Here is a 25740-nt window from a genome sequence, read left to right as displayed (position 1 = left end):
AACTCCTCTAGAGATGGCCATTGTGGAAAAATCTCGTCCCAACCATCAGGGCTGAGAAGCCCCAGGCCAAACAACAAACCAGGTGGGAACACGACCCCACCCCTCAGCAAAAAAGCTGCCTAATGACCCCTACCCAGGTGCAGAGCCACTTCGAATCATACCCAGAGACAAAGCCCCACCCACCAGAGGTTCCATCTTCCAGTGGGCAGGCAATGGTCCCTCCCATCAGGAAGCCTGCAACAAGCCCCCTGTACCAACTTCAGCCACAAGGGGGGCAGACATCAGAAACAAGAGAGGCTACAAATTTATTGCCTGCAAAAAGGAAACAACATTAAAAATCAATACAAAAGGCAGAGAATTATGACTCAGATGCAGAAACAAGAAAAAAAATAGAAAAACAGCTAAGTGATCTGGAGATTATAAAATCTCCATGAAAAAGATTTTAACAATAGTAAATATGATTCAAGATCTTGGAAATAAACTGGGGGCAAAGACTGATAAATTACAGGAACCATCAAACAAGAAAATAGAACATATAAAGATTAAGCAAGAAGAGATGCAAAATATAAGAACTGAAATAAAAAAATTCACTGAAAAGAACCAACAGCAGAATACAGGAGGAAGAAGAACAAATAAGTGAGGCGGAAGGCAGACTGGTGGAAATCACTGATGTGGAATAGAATAAAAAGAAAATGAGGACACTTTCAGAGAACTCTGGGACACATATTAATCAAACTGACCAAAATTAAAGACAAAGGGAAAATCCTGAAAGCAGCTACGGAAAAGAAACAAATAACATACAGGAAGCCCAATAAATTATCTGCTGATTTTTCAGCAGAAACTCTGCATGCCAGAAAGGCGTGGCACCACATAATTAAAGTGAGGAATTTAAAAAACCTCCAACCAGGATTATTCTACCCAGCAAAGCTCTCATTCAGATATGAAGGAAAAATCAAAAGCTATAAAGTCAAGCAAAAGCTAAGAGATTTCAGCACCACTAAAGCAGCTTTACAACAAATACTAAAGGAACTTCTCTAGGTGGAAAAGAAAAGGCCACAAGCATAAACAAAAATATTACAAATGACAAGGCTCACAGGGAAAGGCACACATATAGTAAAGGCAGGAAATCATCCACACACAAATATGCTACCAAAAGCAGAAATTGTGAAGAGAGCATAAATGCAGGATACTGAAGATGCATTTACAATTAAGAGACTAACAACTTAAAATAATCTTGTATATATAGAGACTCCTATATCAAAACTTCATGGTAACTGCAAACCAAAAATCTACAACACATACACACACAAGTAAGAAAACGCAATCCAAAGACAACACTAAAGATAGTCATCAAACTCTAAGGGAAGAGAACAAGAGAAGGGGAGAAAAAAGACTAACAAAAACAAATCCAAAACAATTAATAAAATGGCAATAAGGGGAGTTCCCATCGTGGTGCAGTGGTTAACGAATCCGACTAGGAACCATGAGGTTGCGGGTTCGGTCCCTGCCCTTGCTCGGTGGGTTAACGATCCGGCGTTGCCGTGAGCTGTGGTGTAGGTTGCAGACGCGGCTCGGATCCCGCGTTGCTGTGGCCCTGGCGTAGGCCGGTGGCTACAGCTCCAATTTGACCCCCTAGGCTGGGAACCTCCATATGCCGCAGGGGCAGCCCAAGAAATAGCAAAAAAAGACAAAAAAAAAAAATGGCAATAAGGACACACATATCAAGCATTACCTTAAATACACATGGACAAAATGCCCCAACCGAAACACAGAGACTGGTTGAAAGGATACAAAAATAAGACCCAGGGAGTTCCCATTGTGGTGGAGTGGAAATGAATCCACCTATTATCCATGAGGATGTGGGTTTGATCCCTGGCCTTGATCAGTGGATTGGGGATATAGCATTGCCATGAGCTGTGGTGCAGTCACAAATGTGGCTAGGAACTCACAGTGCTATGGCTACGACGTAGGCCAGCAGCTGCAGCTCCAATTCGACCCCCAGCCTGGGAACGTCCATATGCCACAGGTGCAACCCTAAAGAGCAAAAAACAAGATCCATAAGTATACTGTCTTCAAGAGACCCATTTCAGTTCTAGGAACACATATAAATTGAAAATGAAAGAATGGAAGAAAATATTCCATGCAAACAGAAATCAAAAGAAAGCTGAGGTAGCAATAATCCTAAAATACAACTTAAAGAATACTATAAGAGACAAAGAAGGACAGTACATAATGATCAAAGGTTCAATCCAAGAAGGAGATGTACCAACTGCAAATACATATGCATCCAATTTAGGATCACCACAACATATACGACAAATGCTTTACTTTAAAAAAGAGAAATCAACAATAACACAATAACAGCAGGAGGCTTTACCCCACTTACAGCAATGGACAGATCATACAGACAGAAAATAACAAGGAAACACAGGCCTTAAACAATGCATTAGACCATATGGACTTAGTAGACATTTATAGACCCTTCCATCCAGAAGCAGCAGAATACACATTCTTCTCAAGTGCACATGGAACATTCTCCAGGATATATCACATTCTAGGACACAAATCAAGCCACGGTAAATTTAAGATAATTGAAATCATATCAAGCATCTTTCCCAAACACAATGCTATAAGACTACAAATCAACAAGAAAAAAACTGAGAAAGTGACAAACACATGGAGACTAAACAACATGTTACTAAACAACCAATGGATCACTGAAGAAATCAAAGAGGAAATCAAAAAATACCTAGAGACAAATGACAATAAAAACAACAACAATTCAAAACCTATAAAATGCAGCAAAAGCAGTTCTAAGAGGAAAGTTTACCAATACAAGCCTACCTCAGGAAACAAGAAAAATCTCAAGTAAACAACCTAACTTTATACCTGAAGCAACTAGACAAAGAAGAACAGACAAAACCGAAAGTTAGCAGGAAGAAAGAAATCATAAAGATTAGAGCAGAAATAAATGAAATAGAAACAAAGAAACTATAGAAAATATCAATGAAACTAAAAGCTGGTTCTTTGAAAAGATCAACAAAATTGATCAACCCTTAGCCAGACTCTTCAAGAAAAAAAGAGAGAGGACTCAAATCCATAAAATTAGCAATAGAAAGGAGAAGTTACAAGGGACATCACAGTAATACAAAGGAATAAGCAACTGTATGCTGATAAAAAGGACAACCTAGAAGAAATGGGCAAATGCTTAGAAAACTACAATCTTTCAAGATCAAATAAAGACAAAATAGAAAAGATAAATGGACCAATCACAAGTACTAATATTTAAAAACATCCAAGAAACACAAGCCTAGGACCAGATGGCTTCTCAGGCAAATTCTATCAAAAAGCCCTGGGAACTATGCCTCGTCACTTAATTGATGGAGCTCATGATGGAGCAATGATAATGTGACAAAAAAGAATGTATACATGTATGTGTAACTGGGTCACCATGCTGTTGAGTAGAAAAAAAAATGTATTGGGGAAACTAAAAAATTAAAAAAAAATACATTAAAAATTTTTTTAAAAAATAAAAATTTATAGAAGAATTAACACCTATCCTTCTAAAACTATTTCAAAAATTGTAGAGGAAGGAACACTCCCAAACCCATTGTATGAGGCCACCCTCACACTCACACCAAAACCAGACAAAGATACCACAAAACAAATTACAGACCAATATCACTGATGTGTTAACAAAGATGCAAAAATCCTCAATAAAATACTAGCAAATAGAGTCCAGCAATACATTAAAAGGATCAAACACTATGATCAAGTGGGATTTACCCCAAGGATGCAGGGATTTTTCAATATCCACAAATCAGTCAGTGTTATATACCACATTAACAAACTAAAGAATAAAAATCATATGATTCTCTCAATAGACACAGAAAAAGCTTTTAACAAAATCCAACACTCACTGCTGAGAAATACCCTCCAGAACGTGGGCATAGAGGGAACCTTCCTCAACATAATAAAGGCCATAAATGACAAACCCAAGGCTAACATCATTCTCAATGGTGAAAAGCTACAAGAAATCCCGCTAAGATCATGAACAAGACAAAGATGTCTGCTGATGCCTCTACTATTCAACACAGTTTTGGATGTCCTAGTCACACCAATCAGAGAAGAAAAAGAAATAAAAGGAATCCAAATTGGAAAGGAAGAAGTAACACTATCACTATTTGTAGATGACATGATACTGTACCAAGTAATTCTTAAAGACACCACCAGAAAACTGTTAGAGCTCATCAATTAATTTGGTAAAGTTGCAGAATACAAAATTAATACACAGAAATTTATTCATTTCTATATACTAACAATGAAAGATCAGAAAGAGAAATTAGGGAAACAATCCCATTTACCACCACAATGAAAAGAATAAAACACCTAGGAATAAACCTACCTAAAACGACAAAAGACCTATACTCTGAAAACTATAAGATGCTGATGAAAGAAATCAAATGACACAACACAAACAGGTATTAAGATATACCATGCTCTTGGATTGGAAGAATCAATATTGTCAAGATGGCTATACTACCCAAAGCGATCTACAGATTCAATGCAATCCCTATCAAATTACCAAGGACATTTTTCACAGAACTAGAACAAATTATCTTAAAGTTTGTTTGGAAACACAAAAGACCCAGAATAGCCAAAGCCATCCTGAGAAAGAAAAATGGAGCTGGAGGAATCAGGCTCCTTGACTTCAAACTATACTACAAAGCAACAATCATCAAAACTGTATGGTACTAGCATGAAAAAAGAAACATTGTTCAGTGAACAGGACAGAAAGCCGAGAATTAAACCCATGCACCTACAGTCAACTAATCTAAGGCAAGAGAGGCAAGAATATACAATGGAGAAAAGACAGTCCTTTCAATGAATGATGCTGGGAAAACTGGACAGCTACACGGAAAAGAATGAAATTAGAATACTTCCTAACACCATTCACAAAAATAAACTCAAAATGGATTAAAGACATAAATATAGTACCGGATACTATAAAACTCTTAGAGGAAAACATAGGCCGAACACTCTCTGACATAAACCACAGCAATATCTTCTCAGATCCACTACCTAGAGTCATGATAATAAAAATAAACAAATGTGACCTAATTAAACTTAAAAGTTTGTACACAGCAAAGGAAACCCTAAATAAAATGAAAAGACAGCCCACAGAATGGGAGAAAATATCTGCAAATGAAGTGACTGACAAGGGATTAATCTACAAAATATATAAACACCTCCTGCAGCTCAGTACCAAAAGAAACCAAACAACCCCATCCAAAAATGGGCAGAAGATCTAAACAGACGATTCTCCCAATAAGACATACAGATGGCCAAAAAACACACGAAAAGATGTTCAATATCACTCATTATTAGGAAAACGTAAACCAAAATTACTTTGTTAACACCTTATACCAGCCAGAATGTACATCATTGAATAATCTACAAACCATAAATAATGGAGAGGGTGTAGAGAAAGGGGAACCCTCTTACACTGTTGGTGGGTATATAAATTGATGCAACCACTATGGAAAACTGTATGGAGATTCCTCACAAAACTGAGAATAGAATTAACCACATGATCCAGCAATCCCACTCCTGGGCATCTACCCAGAGAAAACCATGGCTTGAAAAGCTACAGGTACCCCATGTTCATTGTAGCACTATATATAATAGCCAAGACATGGAACCAACCTAAATGTCCATCGATAGAGGAGTGGCTAAAGAAGATGTGGTATATATACACAATGGATTACTCAGCCATAAAAAGGAATGAAATAACGGCATTTGCAGCAACATGGATGGACCTAGAAATTATCATAATAAGTGAAGTTAGTCAGACAGTGAGACACAAACACCACAGGCTATCACTTATATGTGGAATCTTAAAAAAGGTTACAGTGAATTTATTTGCAAGCAGAACCTGACTCACAGACTTTGAAAAACTTGTGGTTACCAAAGTAGACAGGTTGTAGGGGGGGAAATAGGCTGGGAGTTTGGGATGGATACATTGTAAAATTAGGTTGTGGTAATGGCTGTGCAACTATAAATGTAATACAATGCACCACACTTAAAAAACAAAAGACAATAAAATAAACGGCTTATAACACAGATTACAAAAAGATAAAATGGTAGAACAAAAGTATATTCAATCACGAATGCCTGCCAGAACAAAATGGCAAAGGCCACAGGAGAGCACAAAGAACAAGGATAAGATCTAACCAAGTGTAATCAGAAGAAATCTTAAATCAATGAGAGACCCACATTCCTGAAGAGTCTGCGAAAAAGTAAACAAGCTGCTTTCTCTGCTGCTTATTACACTGTCCCTCCAAAGCCCTGTGACCTGGGAGCGAGAAGTTATGTTAATAAGATTATCAGAATCAACACTGTGGTTGATGTAAAGAAGTTAGAGAAGGGATTAGATTTTTTGTAAGTATATACCATATCTTCCTTGTCCATTCATCTGTCAATGACATGCCGCAACATGTGCATAGAATCCCTCAGCAAAGTATGGGCAACATATTGATTTAAAGCATTTAAGGAAATCACTCTTCAATCATTAGATGAACACTAAATTGAGACTTCAGTGGGCACAGAAGAACAAGACTACAGACCTTAGAGATTAATTCTGTAATGTCACTAAACAAACAACAATAGCAACAATAAACAAAAATTGCAACAATAACTACTGAGTAGAAGTAAGGTTCTCATTTCTATGGTAGTCATATTACATTACTTATGATGTCCCATTTTCAAAAATAAAATTTTGAGACACACAAAAAAACCAATAGTAAATGATCTATATGCAGGAAAAAAAGACTGTAAATAGAAACTGTCCCTGAAAAAGGTGAAGCACTAGACATACACACATTTATATATAAGTACATACTATACATAAAATGTGGAGCTGAAATGTACAATAACTAAAATGAAAAATTCATTCAACATGGATTCAAGAGTAAATCTGAACTAACTAAAGAATCAGCCAATGTCAAAAACATGTCAGTTGAGTTTATTCAGTCTCAGGGACAGAAGAAAACAGAATGAATAAAACTGATTAGAGTCTCAAAGATCTACAGGACAATATCAAATAGACCATTTTAAGCAAAATGAGAATTCCACAGAGAGAGAGAGGTCAAAATGACTATTTGAAGAAATAAAGGCAAAAACCATACACGATTTTGGAATTCCCATTGTGGCCCAGCAGAAACAAATCCAACTAGGAACCATGAGGTTGCAGGTTCAATCCCTGGCCCCGCTCATTGGGTTAAGGATCTGGCATTGCTGTGAACTGTGGTGTAGGTCCCAGACTCAACTTGGATGACTTAGATCTGGCATTGCTGTGGCTGTGGTGTAGGCCAGCAGCTTTAGATCCGATTAGACCCCTAGCATGGGAACCTCCATATGCCATGGGGATACAACCCTAAAAAGCAAAAAAACAAAACAAAACAAAACAAACAACAAAAAAAACCCATACACAATTTGATGATTAATCCAAACATGTAAGAATTCAAATGAACTCCATGTAAGATAAATTCAGAGAGATCTACTCTCATACACATCTGCTAAACTGCCAAAAATCAAAGGAAAGAGAATCCTGAAAGCAGAAAAATAGAAGTTATTCATTATATACAAGGGATCTTCAATAATGTGGACAGTTAACTTCTCATCAAAAACCATGAAGGGCAGAATGCAGTGTGAAGACATAGTTAAATTACTTAAAGAAAAAGATTGTCAATCAAGAACTCTGTATTCAATAAAATTATCCTTCAGAAATCAAGAAGAAATTAGGACATTCCCAAATCAACAAAAACTGACAGGCTTTATCACTAGCAAGTCTTTTCTATAAGAAATTTGAAAGGGAGCCCTTGAAATTGATATAAAGGAATGCTAGACAATAAAGTGAATCACAGAAAGAAATAAAGGTAAATATATTAGTAAATACAAATGATAATATACAAGTAGTTCTGTTTGTATTTTCCTTGACTATCTGATTTTTTAAAGAATGTGTAAAGACTTATTTCATTTAGCATAATGCCCTCCAAGTCCATCCATGTGGCTGCAAATGGCAAAACTTTGTTCTTTTTTATGGCTGGGCTGAGTAAGTATTCCACTTATGTATGTGTGTATGTGTGTGTGTGTGTGTTTGTGTGTGTATCGCAACTTTATCTGTTAATCTATTAATGGATACTTAGGTTGTTTTCCTATCTTGGGAATTATAAATTATGCTGTTATGAACATGCAGTTGCATGTATTTTTTCCTTAGTTACTGGAAAAGTGTATTATTCTTCGAAGAGAAAAAAAATATGCCTTTTTCTAGAAACTGGAAAAAATAATTTACATGTCATTTACAAAAGTAAAATATTTACTGAGAGAAAATCTGCCGTACTAATTACAAAAATGTACAATAAAGTTGTTATAATAAAAAAATACCAGAAGAGTAGAAATACAGAGACATGCTGGCCAACTTTCCCTAAAGCAAGCAATCCAGGAGTACAAGCCAGATTGCTATGCCTTTTCTGAACCAGCCTTGGAAGTCACACACCTTCACATCCATAATATCCCACAGGTCATATATTAGCCCTGTTTGATGTGGGAAGGGACTATACAATAGCATGAATGCCAGGAGATGAGGGTCATGGGGAGTCATTTATAATCATATTTACCACCAAATTTTAGTAAGAAATTTCCCAAAACTGTTTGAAGAACATACGACAAATAATTTAAACTTTTATATACATGATGAAATAAAATATGTGAAGGATAAATTGACATATAAATAACAAATACAGGAAAAAGTACTTACTTGGACAGAAGTTTATGGAAACATTACACTCTTCATTTGGTCCCAGAGTCCCACTGAGCGAGCTAAATTCAAATATGCTATCTTTGAAAAGTCTGCCAGTATTACTAATATCCAAAGTCCATTCTACATTTTTTTTTGAGGTATTACATAAGACAAGTTCCTGTTCACACATAAAGAATGAAAGAAGAAATGTATGAAGATTATAATATGTAGTATAAAATTTAGCTTGTATTACCATAGCAACATGATGACCCTATGTACAAAGTCAAACAATTAAAAGTGATTACCATAGGGAAAATGTCTTAAAAATGATGTTAGGCAAATAAAGGGTATGCAAATATGTTCACGGCTTGTTAACAACTATGAAAAGCACATAAAGGAGCTAAGCTAGTGAGCAAAGATGCAGAGTAGAAAGAACTTTTATTCATGATGGTGAGAATGCAAAATGGGACAGTCACTTTGGAAGACAATTTGACAGCTTCTTATACTGTTAAAAATACACCTACTAAGTGACCTGGTAATCCTACTCTTGAGTATTTTAAGTGAACCAAAAATTTATGTCCATACAAAAATCTATATGTGAATGTTTCTAAGAGCTTGGTTCATAATCACCAACCACTGGAAATAAAAACAAACAAGATTTTCATCAATCAATTAATGTATAAACAAACTGTGGTATATCCATACATGGAATAAAATTCAGAGATAAAATAAATGAAAAATTAATTCAAGCAGAAACATAAATGAATATTAAATATATTTTGTTAAGTTAAAAATGTCAGATGCAAACTGCTATGCATTGTATAATTAAATTGTCAATTTGGAAATGCAAAATTATGTGGATAGGAAAAAAAATCAGTTGTTGCCAAGTGTTAGTGGAAAGAGAATGAGATTGCTAAGGGGTTATACAAAATTTTTTACTATTATGAAACTGTTCTGTATGGCACTGAAGTATAAATAAATTATTCTATACCTTTCTCAAAATCCATACATTTGTATAATGCAAAGAAGGAACTTAAAAGATATATGAATTAAAAAAAATCAACCAATGGGAGTTTCGTTGTGGCGCAACTGAAACAAACCCAACCAGTATCCATGAGGATGGGGGTCTATCCCTGGCCTCTCTCAGTGGGTTAAGAATCCAGTGTTGCAGTGAGCTGTGGTGTAGGTCGCAGACACGTGGCTCAGACCTGGCACTGCTGTGGCTGTGGTGTAGGCTGGCAGCTGCAGCTCAGATTGGACCCCTAGCCTGGGAACTTTCATATGCTGGAAGTGCGGCCCTAAAAAAAAAAAAAAAAAAAAAAAAAAAAAAAAGAGAAACACACAAAAAGAAAATGGTCGACCAAGATGTCTCAGATTATAAGATGAACTATAGACTATGACAAACTATATCACATATGTATGAAACAACCTCACTGAAGTTTATGGGGGTAGGGAGGAGCAGCCTAAGTGATTTTGGAAAACTGTGTTTTATCTGGAAACTATAAAGCTGAAGACAAAAGGTTACTCTTTTTAAACACTGTATCCTAGCTGGAAAATGTATTAACATTTCAAACAGGGTAGAGGTTAAAAATTCTGAAACTTCTTTACTAAGTGTATCAAGGTTAAAAAAAAAGTAAATACACTATAAATAAGAGAGCCAGATTTTTCACTCTCAGTGAAAGGAGTTAAAAATGAACAAAGGAGAAAGACTGGAAGGAACCTTGTGCTGCAGGATTACAGTCAGAGTTATCAGTTTCAACTCATATTCATATAGACAGAGAGGAAAAGAGAGATATAAAGAGATGATAAATAATTACTGATATATGTGTATTTGTGGATTAGTACACATACTAATACTACCTGGCTCGATTTGCCAAAAGGGCCTAGAACACATGATACCACAGCAGCAGCTAGCACACCCAGTTGTACAGATCTTGGTTTCTTTCTGGCTGCGCTTACATCATGTGAACATTTCCAGTTCAGGGACTGAACCTGCTCCACAGCAATGACAACGCCAGATCCTTAACCCACTGAGCCACCAGGGATCTCCAGATCTTGGTTTCTAAATACCACTCTCCAATAAAAGATACTAGGGTTTCTTAGAGAAAATATTGATTCATGAGCTTCCACAACTATAATAACAGTGAGTGTGGACTATTTTGTAGTTACTAAAGGAAGAAAATGCTGAAAAGTCATAAAGATGGTAGTATGTCAAAGGGCCAATCTAAAAAGGTCCTAATGGCCAAAGCTGGAACAATTTTACAACAAAATTAAAAATGTAACATTGGATTCTATACTTTATATAGAGATTCTATACTTATTATATTCTATATATGTGTGTGTGTGTGTGTATATATATATATATATATATATATATACTATAGTCATATAATAAAGAAATGGAGGGAGGGAATAAACTTTCTTACAGAAAAATTCCAAATTATATATGTAAATATTCCCTCCAGAAGGTGGAGCTTGACTCCTACCCCTTGAGTATGGGCTGAAATACTCACTTCCAAAGTATATAATGTGGGAATGGAAAAACAGTTTCTCCAACTTTATAGTGGAGAAACCTGGCAAATATATTGCTATCATGCATTCCCTTCACATGAAATGACAAAAAGAACATTTTACCTCCGGGACATTCTTCTCCAAAGCCCATGGAAAATAAGAACTGAGCTAGTCAGATGGAAAATATAAGGCAAACCAAAACTAAAGTACATTCTGGAAAAAAATGCCAAACCACTAATCTTTTAAAGTGACAAGGTCGTAAAAATTGAGCAAGACTGAGAGGCTCTCATATATTAAAAGAGACTTAAATGCAATACGGTATCCTGGACTGGACCCTGGAACAGTAAAGGACCTTAGTGAATAACTGATGAAATCTGAAGAAAGTCTGATTTAAGTTAGTAGTATTTTACTAACGTTAATTTCTTAGTTTTTTTTAAAAAAAAAAGGTTCTCTGGTTACATAAGGTGTTAGCATTAGGGAAATTTGTGTAAATTTTATGCAGAAATTCTCTGCACTGACTTTGTGAGTTCCTGTAAAGCTATGTACATAACTTGTGTGTGGAATTATCGTTCCAGTGCAACTCAATATGAAAATGAAACCTTTAACTAGGTTTTTTTCAAACTTTATCCTTCAAAATTGGAAGCATGTAGAATGATCCATATAACTGTCACCACAACAAAATAACCTATTTTCTTTCTAAAGCATGAACGATTCAAAATATTCAGGATAAAAACAATGAATCAATTTCACTCCCAGATGTCTCTAAGTACTGAGACATCTATTTAGTTCTAATATTTGTGTACTCTATAACAAAGTTCATTCATGTGCATTTTATAAAGAAAACATAATACAGAGGTGGGCAGGGTATCATACTAGCTAGATGAATGTCTCATTTTTCTCATTCTGAAATTGAGGAAATTGTTTAAGACCTCTAAAACAGAAATAATCCAGTCATCTATGAAGAAACATTGATTTGTTCAGTATGTTGGTACAGTGTCATTTTTCTTTTTAATATTATCAAAATGATACATGTACATACCTTACACAAAAATAGTTTGAATATTCTTATAAACAAATTGATCCATTCAATTCCTTCTTATCAATAGTCCTGCTTCCCAGAAGCAACTAATTTTAACAAATTTTTTTTTTTTTGTCTTTTGTCTTTTTAGGGCCGTACCCACAGCATATGGAGGTTCCCAGGCTAGGGGTCTAATCAGAGCTGTAGCTGCCAGCCTACGCCATAGCCACAGCAACACAGGATCCGAGCTGCATCTGCGATCTACACCACAGCTCCTGGCAACGCCGGATCGTTAACCCACTGAGTGAGGCTAGGAATCGAACCCATAATCTCATGGCTCCTAGTCGGATTCCTTTCTGCTGCACCATGAGGGGGACTCCAACTTTAACCAATTTTTAGTTCAGTTTTGTATAACAGTTACAGCCTATTCTAAATACAGTGCTGATAGGTCTTTAGGTTTTGTTACTGCTGCCATAACAAATTACCACAAACTTAGCATTTTATGGTTTTTTTTTTTTTTTTTTTGGTTTCACAAACTTAGCATTTTAAAACCATACAAATGCAGATATCACTAGACTAAAACCAAGGTGTTAGACGGAACTATGGTACTTTCTGGAGGCTCTAGTGAAGAATCTTTTTCCTTGCCATTCTGTTTCTAGAGGTCATATATATATTGTGGCCTCCTTGCACTATCTTCAAATCCAGCAACACTGCATCTTTCTGACCCTTCTTCTGTCATCACAATGCCTTCTGCCCACAGTCAGGAAAGGCTCCCTGTTTTTAATTCCTCGTGTGATTAGATTGGGATAATTTATTTAATCTTGGATAATCTCCCTTGCTTAGGATCATTCATCTTAATCACATTACATATCAGCAAAGTATCTTTTACAATATATGGGACTGTATTCATAAATGCAGGAAAAGTGATATATAAGACAAAAAAAGGGGATACTACAAATACAAATTTCTGCAATGTATGCCTGAGCTTCTTTCTCATGCATATCTTTTTTTCCTTCTAGGTGGATTCATAATTAGAAGAGAGGCAGAGATATCTAATAAGAAAAAAGAACAGATTATCATAGAAATTTCATTATTATATATCTGGATTTTTTCAAATTTTATTATTGCCTCTTACATCTCCTTACCTGTATGGAACATATTTCACGTTAATTTTCATCATAGCTTTCATTTGTATAAGGAAAGAGAGGTAACAATTCAATATATTTTGAATAGTCCTATTAAATATATATGTATATAAAATAAATGGCTTAATATGTGTTTACTTCTGAGAAATATGTTATACACACACACACACATATATATAAATATGCAAGTTCTCTAAAAGTGCAAGTATTCTTACCACACATGCTTCAGAATAATTAGCTCAATAAACTAAAAACCATAATCAGAAAAATCTGGAGACTGCATCAATTCTCCACACATACCTCAGTTTTTGTAACCTTCTTATTAGGATTCATAGTATGTAATGGGATGTCAAATACAAAATCAGTGCCGGATAATCTCAATGGTGCTTGCAACACTATGAGAGTAAAGAAAATATACTGTTAAAATATTAATAGGTATAAGCCCATAGATAATTCTTACTTTACTTCTTAATTTTTCTACCTATTTTAAAATTCCTAGCCAGAAAAAAAAATTATGCTTAAAAATATTTCAGGAATATCTTGGTTTATCACATCTATAAAGTTCCAATTTTGAATTATGAATGGTAGTTAATTACAAGTAAAATAGAAAATGTACCCTTGAGAAAATAAAAGAATCTAAAATATACTAAATATTGATCTCAGGAACAAAGGAAAGTTAAAATGATTTCCATAGCAGAATGTGACCAATGCAGAAGTACAGAAGTGAAAAGAAATAAAGAAGGAAACATTATTAGAATACAGGGAAAATACACACATAGCATATCATAGAACACTTTCTACATGAAACAGAGAAGCTCTAGAGAGAAAATGGCTATTCTCCGTAAGGTTAGGAATGGAATTATCTGTAAAAATATATTAGAGAAGATATTATCTGCTGGAAAATTTATTTTTCAAGCAATTTTAGACCTACATAATTGAGCAGAAAATACAGAGATTCCCCATATATCTCCTGCTCCCTCCTCCCCATTCACACACAGCAACTTCTATCATCACAATCCTCCACCACAGCAGTACATGCTTTACACATGACCATCATCATCACCTAATGTCCACTGTTTACCTTAGGGATCATTCATGATACTGTACATTGCATAGGTTTGAACAAATGTATAATGACATCCATCCACCAATTTAGTTTCATACAGAGGACTAAACCTCTGTGGTCTACCTACTTGTCTCTCTTTCCTCACAACCCTTGGAAACCACTAATCACTTTGTTTCCACAGTTTTACCTTTTCCAAAATGTCATACAGTTGGAATGATACAGTAAGTGTAGCCCTATGAGACTAGATTCTTTCCACAACCTCATCAGCATTTGTGTTGTCAATGTTCTGGATTCTGGCCATTCTAGTAGATGTATGGTACTATCTTAATTATTTTTTTAATTTGTATTTCCTTGATAACATATGATGTGGAATAATTTTTCATGTGCTTATTTGTCATTGGTATATATTCTTTGGTAAGGTGAAAATGGAGACCTCTGTTCCATTTTATTTGGTTTTTCTTACTGCTGAGTTTTGAGGAATTCTCTGTATATTTTGAAAGTTCTTTATTAGACATGTCTTTTGCAAATATCTTCTCCTAGTCAGTGGCTTGTCTTTTTGTACGCTGGTAGTGTCGTGCGCAGAGCAGAAATTTTTAGTTTTAATGAGTTCCAGCTCATTAACTCTTTCTTTCACAGATCTTGCCTTTGTTATTGTATCTAACATGTCATTGCCAAACCCAAGATCATCTAGATTTTTCTCCTATATTCTAAGAGTTTTTACAGTTTTGCATTTTATATTTAGGTCTATGATTCATTTTGAGTTAATTTTTGTGAAAGGTATAAAGTCTCTGTTCTAGATTCATTTTTTGCTTGTGGATGTCTAGTTGTTCAGTATCATTCTTTAAAAATACTATTTATTCTGAATTGCATTGCCTCTACTCCTTTGTCAAAGACAAGCTGACTATGTGAACCTTTTCCGGGCTCTCTTTTCTGTTCCACTGATCTATTTTATTTGCCTATGTTTTTCAATAGTAAACTCCCCTGATTTCTATACCTCTGGAGTAAGTTTTGAAATCAGGTAGTGTCAGTCCTCTAACTTGTTCTTCTCCACTAGTGTGTTGGCCACTGAGGTTCTTTTCCCTTTTCATATAAACTTCGAATCAATATGTCTGTCAAGATCCACAAAATGACTTGGTGGAATTTTGGCTGGGAATACACTGAATCTCTAGATCAAATCGGTAAGAAGCTTCAACTTGACAATATTGAGTCTTCCTATGTGCATGAACATGGAATACCACTCCATTTATTTAATTCTTCTTTTATATCTTTCATCAGAATTTTGTAGTTTTTATCATAAGATCCTGTAAGTTATTTTGTTCAATTTACACCTAAGAATTTCATTTTTGTTGGGTGCTAATGTAAATGGGATTTTGTTTTTAAATTCCATTTTTCACTACCTGTATATAGGAAAGCAACTGACTTTTGCATATTAACCTGTACCCTGCAACCTTACTATCATCATAGCTTATTAGTTCCAAGAGTTGTTTTTTTTTTCAATTGATTCTTTTAGATTTTCTACAATCATGTCATCTGTGAACAAAGGCAGTGTTGTTCTTCCATTAGCTAGGTATTCCAGTAAATGCTGAGAAACAGTGGTGAAAGGAATATCATGGCCTGGTTTCTAATCTTATTGAGAAAGCTTCAAGTTTCTCACCATTAAGAATGATGTTAGCTGGAGTTCCCGTCATGGCTCAGTGGTTAACAAATCCGACTAGGAACCATGAGGTTGAGGGTTCAATCCCTGGCCTTGCTCGGTGGGTTAGGGATCCAGCGTTGCCGTGAGCTGTGGTGTAGGTCACAGACACGGCTCGGATCCCTCACTGCGATGGCTCTGGTGTAGACTGGTGGCTACAGCTCTGATTAGACCCCTAGCCTGGGAACCTCCATATGCCACGGGAGCGGCCCTAGAAAAGGTAAAAAAAAAAAAAAAAAAAAAAAAAGAATGATGGGGGTTTTTGTAGACAATTTTTATCAAAATTGTCAACAATTTTTTTGAGAAAGTTCCCCTCCATCCCTTATTTACTGTTTTTTTTTTTAAATGGGTAATAGGTATTGGATTTTGTAAAATGCTTTTTTTCTGCATCTATTGATATGATCATGTGGCATTTTCTTCTTCAGCCTATTGATGTGATAGATTGCATTAAGTGAGTTTTAAATGTGAACCAGACTTGCATACATAGATAACCCTATACCTCTGTCTTGCTGCACGCCCTGTCCTCCACTCTCTGGCAACCACTAGTTTGTTCTTTGTATCTGTGAATCTGTTTCTTTTTTGTTATATACCTTCATTTTTTTATATTCCACATACAAGTGATAACAGCATTATTTGTCTTTCTCTGCCAGGATCTTTTAATAACAAAACAATCCTAACTCCTCCCTACCATCCCTTGTTTCATTATTGTCAGTAATTTCACTTATATAAGTACACATAAGCATATACAGAAATAAATGTATGGTTGCTATTATTATATTGGATAAACTTAAATGTTAGATCAATTCAGAATATGAAAAATATATTGCCTTTGGAATGGATTAGCAATGAGATTCTGCTGTGTAGCACTGGGAACTATGTCCGGTCACTTATGATAGAGCATGATCATGTGAAAAAACACAATGTGTACATGTATGTGTAACCGGGTCACCATGCTGTACAATAGAAAAAAAATTGTATTGGGGAAATAACTATTAAAAAACAGTAATTACAAAAAAAAATAAGAAACACCACAACCTACTATAAAGTAATGATGTTGATGTTGACACAGGAAAGACAAAAGAGAACAGGACATAAGAGAGTCTGGAAACAGACTCAAGCAAATGCAGTAACTTGATTTACAACAAAGGTACCATTGAAATCAGTGGGGAAAGGAGAGTCTTTTAAACAAATATTGCAGAAAAAAAGAGCCTTGACCATTACTTCATATTAAATAAAAAGTAATTCAAAATGGATCATAAGCGTAAATATGAAAGGTAAAATAATAAAGCTTCTAGAAAAAAAGGAATAGAAAAAAAGAATATGAAAAGTAAAAACTCTTATTTTACCTTTATTTTGTCTCCAATGCTCTTCTTTATATAGATCGAAGTTGCTCACCTATATCACTTCTCTTCTCCCTAAACAACTACTTTTAATATTTCTTGCAAGTCTACTGGCAAAAAATTCCCTCAAATTTTGTCTGTGTGAAAAAGTCTTTATTTCTCCTTTACTTTTGAAGGATAATTTCTCAGGGTACAGATATCTAGGTTAGTGTTTTTCTGTCTCTCAACACTTTATACACTCCCCCCACCCCAATCTCTTCTTGCTTGCATAGTTTCTGAGAAGTCGCATGTAATTCTTATCTTTGCTACTCTATATAGTTAGGTGGTTTTTTCCTCTAAATTACTTCAGGATTTTTTTAATCTTTGATTTTTTTACAGTAAGAAAATGATATGCCTAGTTGTAGTTTTTGACATTCATCCTGCTTGGTATTCTCTGAGCTTCTTGGAACTGTGGTTTGGTGTTGGACACTAATATGAAGCAAATTCTCAGTTATTATTTCAAGTATTTCTTCTGTTACTTTTTCTTCTCCTCTGGTATTTCCACTATGCATATATTACACATTTCGTAGTTGACCCAAAGTACTTAGATAGTCAGTTTTTGTTGTTGTTGTTGTCTTTTTAATCTTTGCTTTTCTTTGGAGACTTCTATGAGATATCCTTAAGCTCAGAGATTCTTTCCTCAGCTGTGCCCTGTCTACTAATAATCCTATTGAATATATTCTTCATTTCTGTTCCAGTGTTTCTGATCTATAGCATTTCTTTTGGATCTTTCTTAGAATTTTCATCTCTCTGCTTATATTGCCTATCTATTCTTGCATGCTATTTACTTTGTCCATTAGCGTTCTAAGCATATTAATCAGAGTGGTTTAAAGTCTCAATGTGATCATTCCAACACTGCCATATCTGAGTCTGGTTCTCAACGCTTGTTCATTCACTTCAAATTGCGTTTTTTTTTTCTGGGTTTTTTTTTTTTTTTGGTTGTTGTTGTTTTAATTTTTTAATAGTTATTTCCCCAATACATTTTTCTTTTCTACTGTACAGCATGGTGACCCAGTGACACATACATGTACACATTCTATTTTCTCACATTATCATGTTCCATCATAAGTGATTAGACATAGTTCCCAGTGCTACACAGGAGGATCTCATTGCTAATCCATTCCAAAGGCAATAGTTTGTATCTATTAACCCCAAGCTCCCAATCCCTCCCACTCCCTCCTTGGCAACCACAAGTCTATTCTGCAAGTCCATGATATTATTTTCTGTGGAAAGGTTTATTTGTGCCTTATATTAGATTCCAGATCTAAATGATATCATATGGTATTTTACTTTCTCTTTCTGACTTACTTCACTCTCACTTTTTAGTATGTCTTGTAATTTTTTTCTTGATTCTTGGACATGATATACTGGGTAAAAGAAACTGCTGTAAACAGACCTTTGGTAATGTCATAGTAAGTTGTGGGTGGGGGTGGAGGGAATGCATTTAATAATCCTATGATTAAATCTCACTCTTATGATAAGCCTGTGTCTCTGGACTGTGAGCTTTACATGTGCTTCTCAATCTGTGCCCCACAACCATCAATTTGGGACTAGATGGATAGACCAGGCTTGGTTGGGTATTTCTCTTCTGCCACATAGAAGGCTAGAGGAGACTGGAGTTGGCTATTTGTCTTCATCAAAGTCAGTGAAGTTCTGATAAAAATCCAGTGAGTTAGGATCTGGTCAAATAGTTTCTCCTGAGGGCAGACCTTACTAATTAGCAGAGCAGAATGCTCTGGCATATTTCGAAAGTATTCCTTCCCCCCGCCCCATGCCAGAATCATGAGGGAATTTTTCTCCCACATTCACCAAATCAAGTCAAACCGCTGGGGGTAAAATTCTCAAAAATGTGAGAGCCCCTCAGGACTGGGGCCCATGGAGATTTTCTCTCTCAGACTTGTCCCTGCTGAACCTCCAGTTAATCATCAATTATAGCTCAGGTTTCCTTACCCAGGCATTGATTCCTAAAGTGATTTTTGCTCATGAGTTTCTGTTCCATTGCAGTAAGTTGTGATTCTCTGTAACTACATGTCAGTCTCTCCATTTTCAGGAGCATGAGTTTGCCCTGTGACTTAAAGGCTCTTTAGATCTAAGAAGATTTGTTGACATTTCAGTTTGTTTAGCTTTTTTACTTGTTGTCAGGAAGGAGTGGTAACTTCCATGCTTCTTACAGGCCGGACCAAAAAACAGAATTGAAAATCTATACCTTTTGAAACTTACCCTGGAGACATTTGTAATCCCTAATGAAAACTCAGAAGTTTTACAAGTTTATGGAAATATAGGTCCCTGAAAAGAGACCAATTTCTGATCCCAAAACTCATGTATCTTACAAGTGCTTTTATTATACCACTGGAATTAACAGATGCTTTGGTAGCAAGTTAGGACATGTGGAAGAGGAGAAATGCATAGACAGTGTTCATCACTGTGTCATCCCCAACTCTTGTCATGGGAAATCCTAGGAAAAGATGCTATTATGACACATATACAAGAAATGGCACATCTAAGATGTTCTCCCTATTTGTGAACTGGCATTTGGGAATAATCAGTAAAATTAATAGATTGGTTAGTTCTTTAAAAATAAAGCATTGTTTTGCCACATTATGTCACCATTTGGTGTATTACATCTCTATTTCGCTTTTAAAAGTTACATTCCGCCAAACACAAATTATTAGAGAAACATTTTCTAGAGAAACTTTCTCAAGATTAAAGTCTCACATACTAATATTGTGGTTCCTCCCTAAATTTAAAACATTCACTGGCATAGAGATTGTCATGAAATGATATAATAGTTGGTGCTGAAGCCAGCACTTTGAGACTCACTAAAAAACATGAGAGAACAGGCAGGAATCAAGAGACATTTAAGGAACTCCTCAACATGAGGGAGAAAGATAGAAATAAAAAGTAATTCGGCAAAAAATGAGACAATATAGTCAACAGAACAAAAGTTCAAATAATTTATAATATAATTACAGATAAAGGGTGTTGCTTTCATTTTAAATAGTCTATAAATAAAGAACTAACCAGAAAAAAGTTTAAAACTTGTTAGGTTAAAATCATCAAAATAATTTTTTAAGAGATAAAACAGTCAAGTCAGAAAAAAGTATTCTGGGAAATAAAACAAAAAGGAAAGGGACAATAAGGGAGAATATGTAACAATTAAAATATATAACCAGAGTTCCTATTGTGGCACAGTGGAAACAAATCCGACTAGTAACCACGAGGTTATGGGTTCGATCCCTGGCCTCGTTCCAGCCTGGGAACCTCCATATGCTGCGAGTGTGGCCCTAAAGAGCAAAAAAAAAAAAAAAAAAAAAAAAATATATATATATATATATATATATATATATATATGCGCGTGTGTGTGTGAAGTACAAACCCCAACCAATCAGAGTCTGAGAGAAAAATATTGCAAACGGTGGGAGGGAGTTTTTTCAAGGAAACAACTTAGAAAAACTCTACAGAACCAGACATTAATTTCCAGAGTGAAAAGATCCACATGAACTTAAGACTATGGTAAAGATAAAAGCTTCATCAGTGTGAAGTAATGGCATCCAGGGTTAAAAAGTAGTTTCCAAAAGCTTCTAAAGGGGAAACAAGGGCTAATGTATGATGGATGGGAAAGTAGAACGGCATGAGACTTCTAAACACAACCATGGGAGTTAGAACGTAATTGTAATACCTTCAATATTTTGAGGGAAAATTATTTTCCATCTAGAAATCCACACTCAGGTAAACTATCATTCAAATGTGGGAGGAAAACAAAGATATTTCAGATGACATGGATTTTCTAAAATGTTAACTCCCTTGCACCCTTCTTTAGACACTTCTAGAAGATGTAACCTATCAGTACAATGAAGTAAAGCAAGAAATAGGAAGGCAAGGGATTGAAGATACAGGGAATTCAAGATTAAAAATGAGTCAAAAGGAATTCCCACAAGTCGAGTGAACGGAAGTGTCAGACTCTGCCACAGGGAAGGAAAGCATCTAGTGCATGCAGGAGCAGGAAGATGATGTGCTCCAGGGGGGTTGCTTCAAGGGAATAGGAACAGGCTGGACTATGTGGAACACTGTCCTGACAAGCATACTATAGAGCTTTATGGTATGACAGCAGTTAGTCAAATACCTAAGGACAATTAAGCACTTATTAACTATAGGGAAAAAAAGTTGAAATAAAGGAAATAAAATAACTATGCACAATACACTACTTGGCTAAACAGTGAACAATCTATCATCATAATAATTAAATCTGGTAAAAAAATTGAATTGAAATTAAAGGTATAATTGTATTAGGAAAATGGATAAGAGAAGCTAGAGTTTCAAGTGAGTAAAGATACCTATCATCAAATCAGTGTTTTCATTAGATAATTAAAAAGGAAAATCACTGCCTCTAGGGTAAAGGATAAGCCTTGAGGAGGAGAAAGATAATGGACTACAATTCTAGATTAGCACTATTTTAATTCAAAAGTGAAAGCATGTGATTTGGGAACAAAAAGATAACAGCAGGCTTGTGAGCTTTCTACCAAGGAGTCATCTTCCTAATGAGGTGATGGTTAAGAGAGTAACATACTTGATATAGTTCCTTGTGAACATAAAATAGTATTGACTGGTAGACTTATTCAAAGAAGAACCTTGACACACATTATCTGTTTAAATGGCCAATTAAAAATAGCTGGAATTTATGGATTTATGGGGCATTGCTGATAGGAGAAGAGGAATTTATCACAAAGGCATTATCTGTGTAACTATTAAGAGTAAAAAAATACAATACAGAGCTCCACACAAAAATAACATCCTTTGAGAACAAGGTTTCTACAAATTTCATTCACTAGTCATCTGTTAATTCAAAACCAAAGGCACCCCAAGGAGCGATAAAATGACATGTTGGAAGATGCTAACTTCTATGGGAACAAATGTTACATTTCTACCTCATTTTACATCTATCACTTCAATCATTAGTAAACTTTGGGGTTGATAAACTATATGATATAATTAAATCTGCTAAGACATTTTGACCTTTCATGTGAATGCAATAATATTTTATAAGTTAAGCATAAAATCAAATTCATACCATTAAAACAGGGAAAAGAAGTAGAATCACATATTTGCCAGCCCTGTAGATGGGGAAGACGATCTAATCTTTACAGCATAGTTGTTGGAAATCAGAGAAGAAATGAGAGCTAGATTTCACTGTAGAATTATTTAAAAGATCTATTTTTTAAATGAGTAAAACTAAAGGCAAACAACAAATCTTAGAAAACATCCACAGTAAATATGAAAAAATTATCATCAGGGAGTTCCCATCCTGGCTCAGTGGAAACAAATCTGACTAGTCCATGAGAATGTGGGTTTGATCCCTGGCCTCACTCAGTAGGTTAAGGATCAGCGTTGCCGTGAACTGTGGTATAGGCTACAGACACAGCTTAGATCCAGTGTTGTTGTGACTGTGGCACAGGCCAGCAGCTGCAGCTCCAATTTCACCCCCTAGCCTGGGAACTCCCATATGCTGTGGGTGCGGCCTTAAAAAGCAAAAAAAGAAAAGAAAAAATTATCTTCAATAAAGGGGTAACTGACATCCTTTGGATAAAGACGAAACCTCAGTGATGAAGGCAAGAGAAAATGTACCTAAGAAGTATATAATTAATAGCAAAGAAAGAAAATTTTAATCCTCATGAGCAATCAAAGAAATGAAAACTGAAATGAAGAACTTTTAATCACCTAGAAAGAAATGCAGTTTCTTTCATTCACTGCTAGTTGGAACTGACACTGGAGAAGGGGTGGGTGAAACATCACAGCTCTTTACAAAAGCCCTTTTGTAAACACGTATCTATTTTAGAAAAATGCAGGCAATTGCTCTCACTTTCAAAAAAAATCTAAATAGGGAAAAAAGTATTACACGCAAAAATGTTCACTACAGTAATATTTATATGAACAAGAAAATAAAAGAAGGAAACAACCTAAATGCTTATGATTACACCTAGGTAATCTATAAGAGACACTGGGTCAAATACTCTACAACAGTTACCAGTATTAATTTATATAAGTAATAAGAGTATTATATCCCAGTAAAAGTTTCTACTGAGTGATCAAATTTCAACTTAGCATAGAAGATCTCAACGACATTAAAAAATAAATAAAAGCAAAATATACAATAAAAGAGCAAGACACCAAAATATTAATAACAGTATGCTCTAAATATTCATATTCCAGATGACGCTGTGTTTCTACATTTTCCAGTTTTTCTTAATGACGATACATTAATTTTTAACTATTAAATAAGTAAATTTTCTTTTACATCTCATTAAAATAATTTACTTTCTTCAGAAAATTTAGACAACGATTATTTTCTTTCCCTAAAAAAGATACCTTAAAAAAAGGGAGAAAATTTTGGAGTTCCCATCATGGCGCAGTGGTTAACGAGTCCGACTAGGAACCGTGAGGTTGCGGGTTCGGTCCCTGCCCTTGCTCAGTGGGTTAAGGATCTGGCGCTGCCGTGAGCTGTGGTGTAGGTTGCAGACACAGCTCGGATCCTGTGTTGCTGTGGCTCTGGCATAGGCTGGTGGCTACGGCTCCGATTAGACCCCTAGCCTGGGAACCTCCATATGCCGCAGAAGCGGCCCAAGAAATGGCAAAAAGATAAAAAAAAAAAAGAGGAGAAAATTTTAACTTCATGAAGCCTCTACCAGCTGTGGAATTCCTAATTCTTTAAGTGGGAGTGAAATAAATCTCTCTACTGTATGTGCTACATTAATGAGTCTTTTCTTACTAGGTACCAAGTACAATTATTAACAGATCACTACTTTTTATTAATGACAATTAATGTTAGGACTATAAAAACAAAATATAGTATAGGCTAGACCTCACTTTTCAAGACCAATACTTAAGCATACATAATACAATGCAAAGCCAGAGCCCATCAAAAATATGGTTTGCAAAGGGCATTAATTTTATACTTGAATATTTAGAAAAAAATGAATATTCAATTAATAATTCAAAACGTTCATATACTTACCCTTTTTTTACTTGTATTTAGTATTTTAGTAACTCATCCCTTTGAAGAAATAAACATTTTCTTAAATAAAAATTTAATCACTTTATTTTATAACCAATGTATTTGAATAATTTCTATTTTGATTTAACTATTTAAATTGCCCACACAATAAATAAAGTACTAAAGTGATCTTTGTTTTTAATTATATCCTATTTTTTAAGCAAGAGGAAATCATGTAAAATTATATCCATCCTATTACCAAAATTCAATCTCACTGACTCGCAAACCTCTCAAGAATCATACATTTACTTTTTAATATTTAAAAAAAAACAAATCTCATGTAATTTTTTTAAACTTAAGTGTAAATATTTGGCTTATGCACATCAGTTGAATGTTTCATGTTACATACCAGTGGCTTGAATGTAGCATGGTCGAATAAGTGGTACTGTCTTTGGAATCACAGGAGAATCTGACAAAGAACATTGAGTGTAAAGTTCTGAAGATGGGAAGTAATTAATTCGAACTTGAACATTAAACTCATATGTTGCCACCTGACAAAGAAAAAATACATTTTAACTATGATGATTTTTTGCTATAAAAATTGTGATTTTTTTAATTTAAATATAGCTGGCATACATTATAATGTTACTTACAGGTGTGCTACAGTTAAGTTGACATTTGCACATATAATGAGATAATCACTATGCTAAGTCTAGTAACCAACTATCTCCATACAAAGTAATTACAATATTATTGACCATATTCCTTACGCTGTATATTACATCGCTGTGGCTTGTTTTTTGTTTCGGTTTTTAGCTTAATTTTTACTTTACAATGGCGTATACTTGATTTGTAATGTGTTAGTTTCATGTGTACAGCAAAGTGATTCAGTTATACAAATACACATTTATTTTGTAACTAGAGGTTTGTATCTCTTAATTCCCCTCACCTATTTCACTTGATACAATTTTTATAATACATATTTAAAGTTTACAACTTGGAGTTCCCATCGTGGCTCAGTGGTAGCGAATCCGACTAGGAACTATGAGGTTGCGGGTTAGATCCCTGGCCTTGCTCAATGGGTTAAAGGATCCGGCTTTGCCGTGAGCTGTGGTGTAGGTTGCAGACGCGGCTTGGATC

At 35.1% G+C, this 25740-nt stretch overlaps 1 protein-coding gene across 1 annotated transcript in view; it reads right to left on the bottom strand.

The window, feature by feature from the left end:
• The window catches only part of CFAP47 (cilia and flagella associated protein 47), a 560199-nt gene that overhangs the window by 348778 nt on the left and 185681 nt on the right, over positions 1-25740 (bottom strand). Inside the window, exons 30-32 of the mRNA XM_021080094.2 lie at positions 25010-25151; positions 13775-13869; positions 8819-8978 (exon numbers count right to left, since the gene is read on the bottom strand). Coding sequence (XP_020935753.2) covers positions 8819-8978; positions 13775-13869; positions 25010-25151 — 397 coding nt within the window. The remainder of the gene's footprint in view (positions 1-8818; positions 8979-13774; positions 13870-25009; positions 25152-25740) is intronic.

The sequence above is a fragment of the Sus scrofa genome, chromosome X (genome assembly GCF_054392235.1).
Source record: "Sus scrofa isolate SSC_HxYL_T2T_F1_AM1 chromosome X, Sscrofa_HxYL_maternal_Yorkshire_Landrace_v2.0, whole genome shotgun sequence".
Classification (NCBI taxonomy): Eukaryota; Metazoa; Chordata; class Mammalia; order Artiodactyla; family Suidae; genus Sus; species Sus scrofa.
The sequence above is the reverse complement of the archived record's forward strand: the minus strand, read 5'-3'. Positions and strand labels throughout refer to the sequence as shown.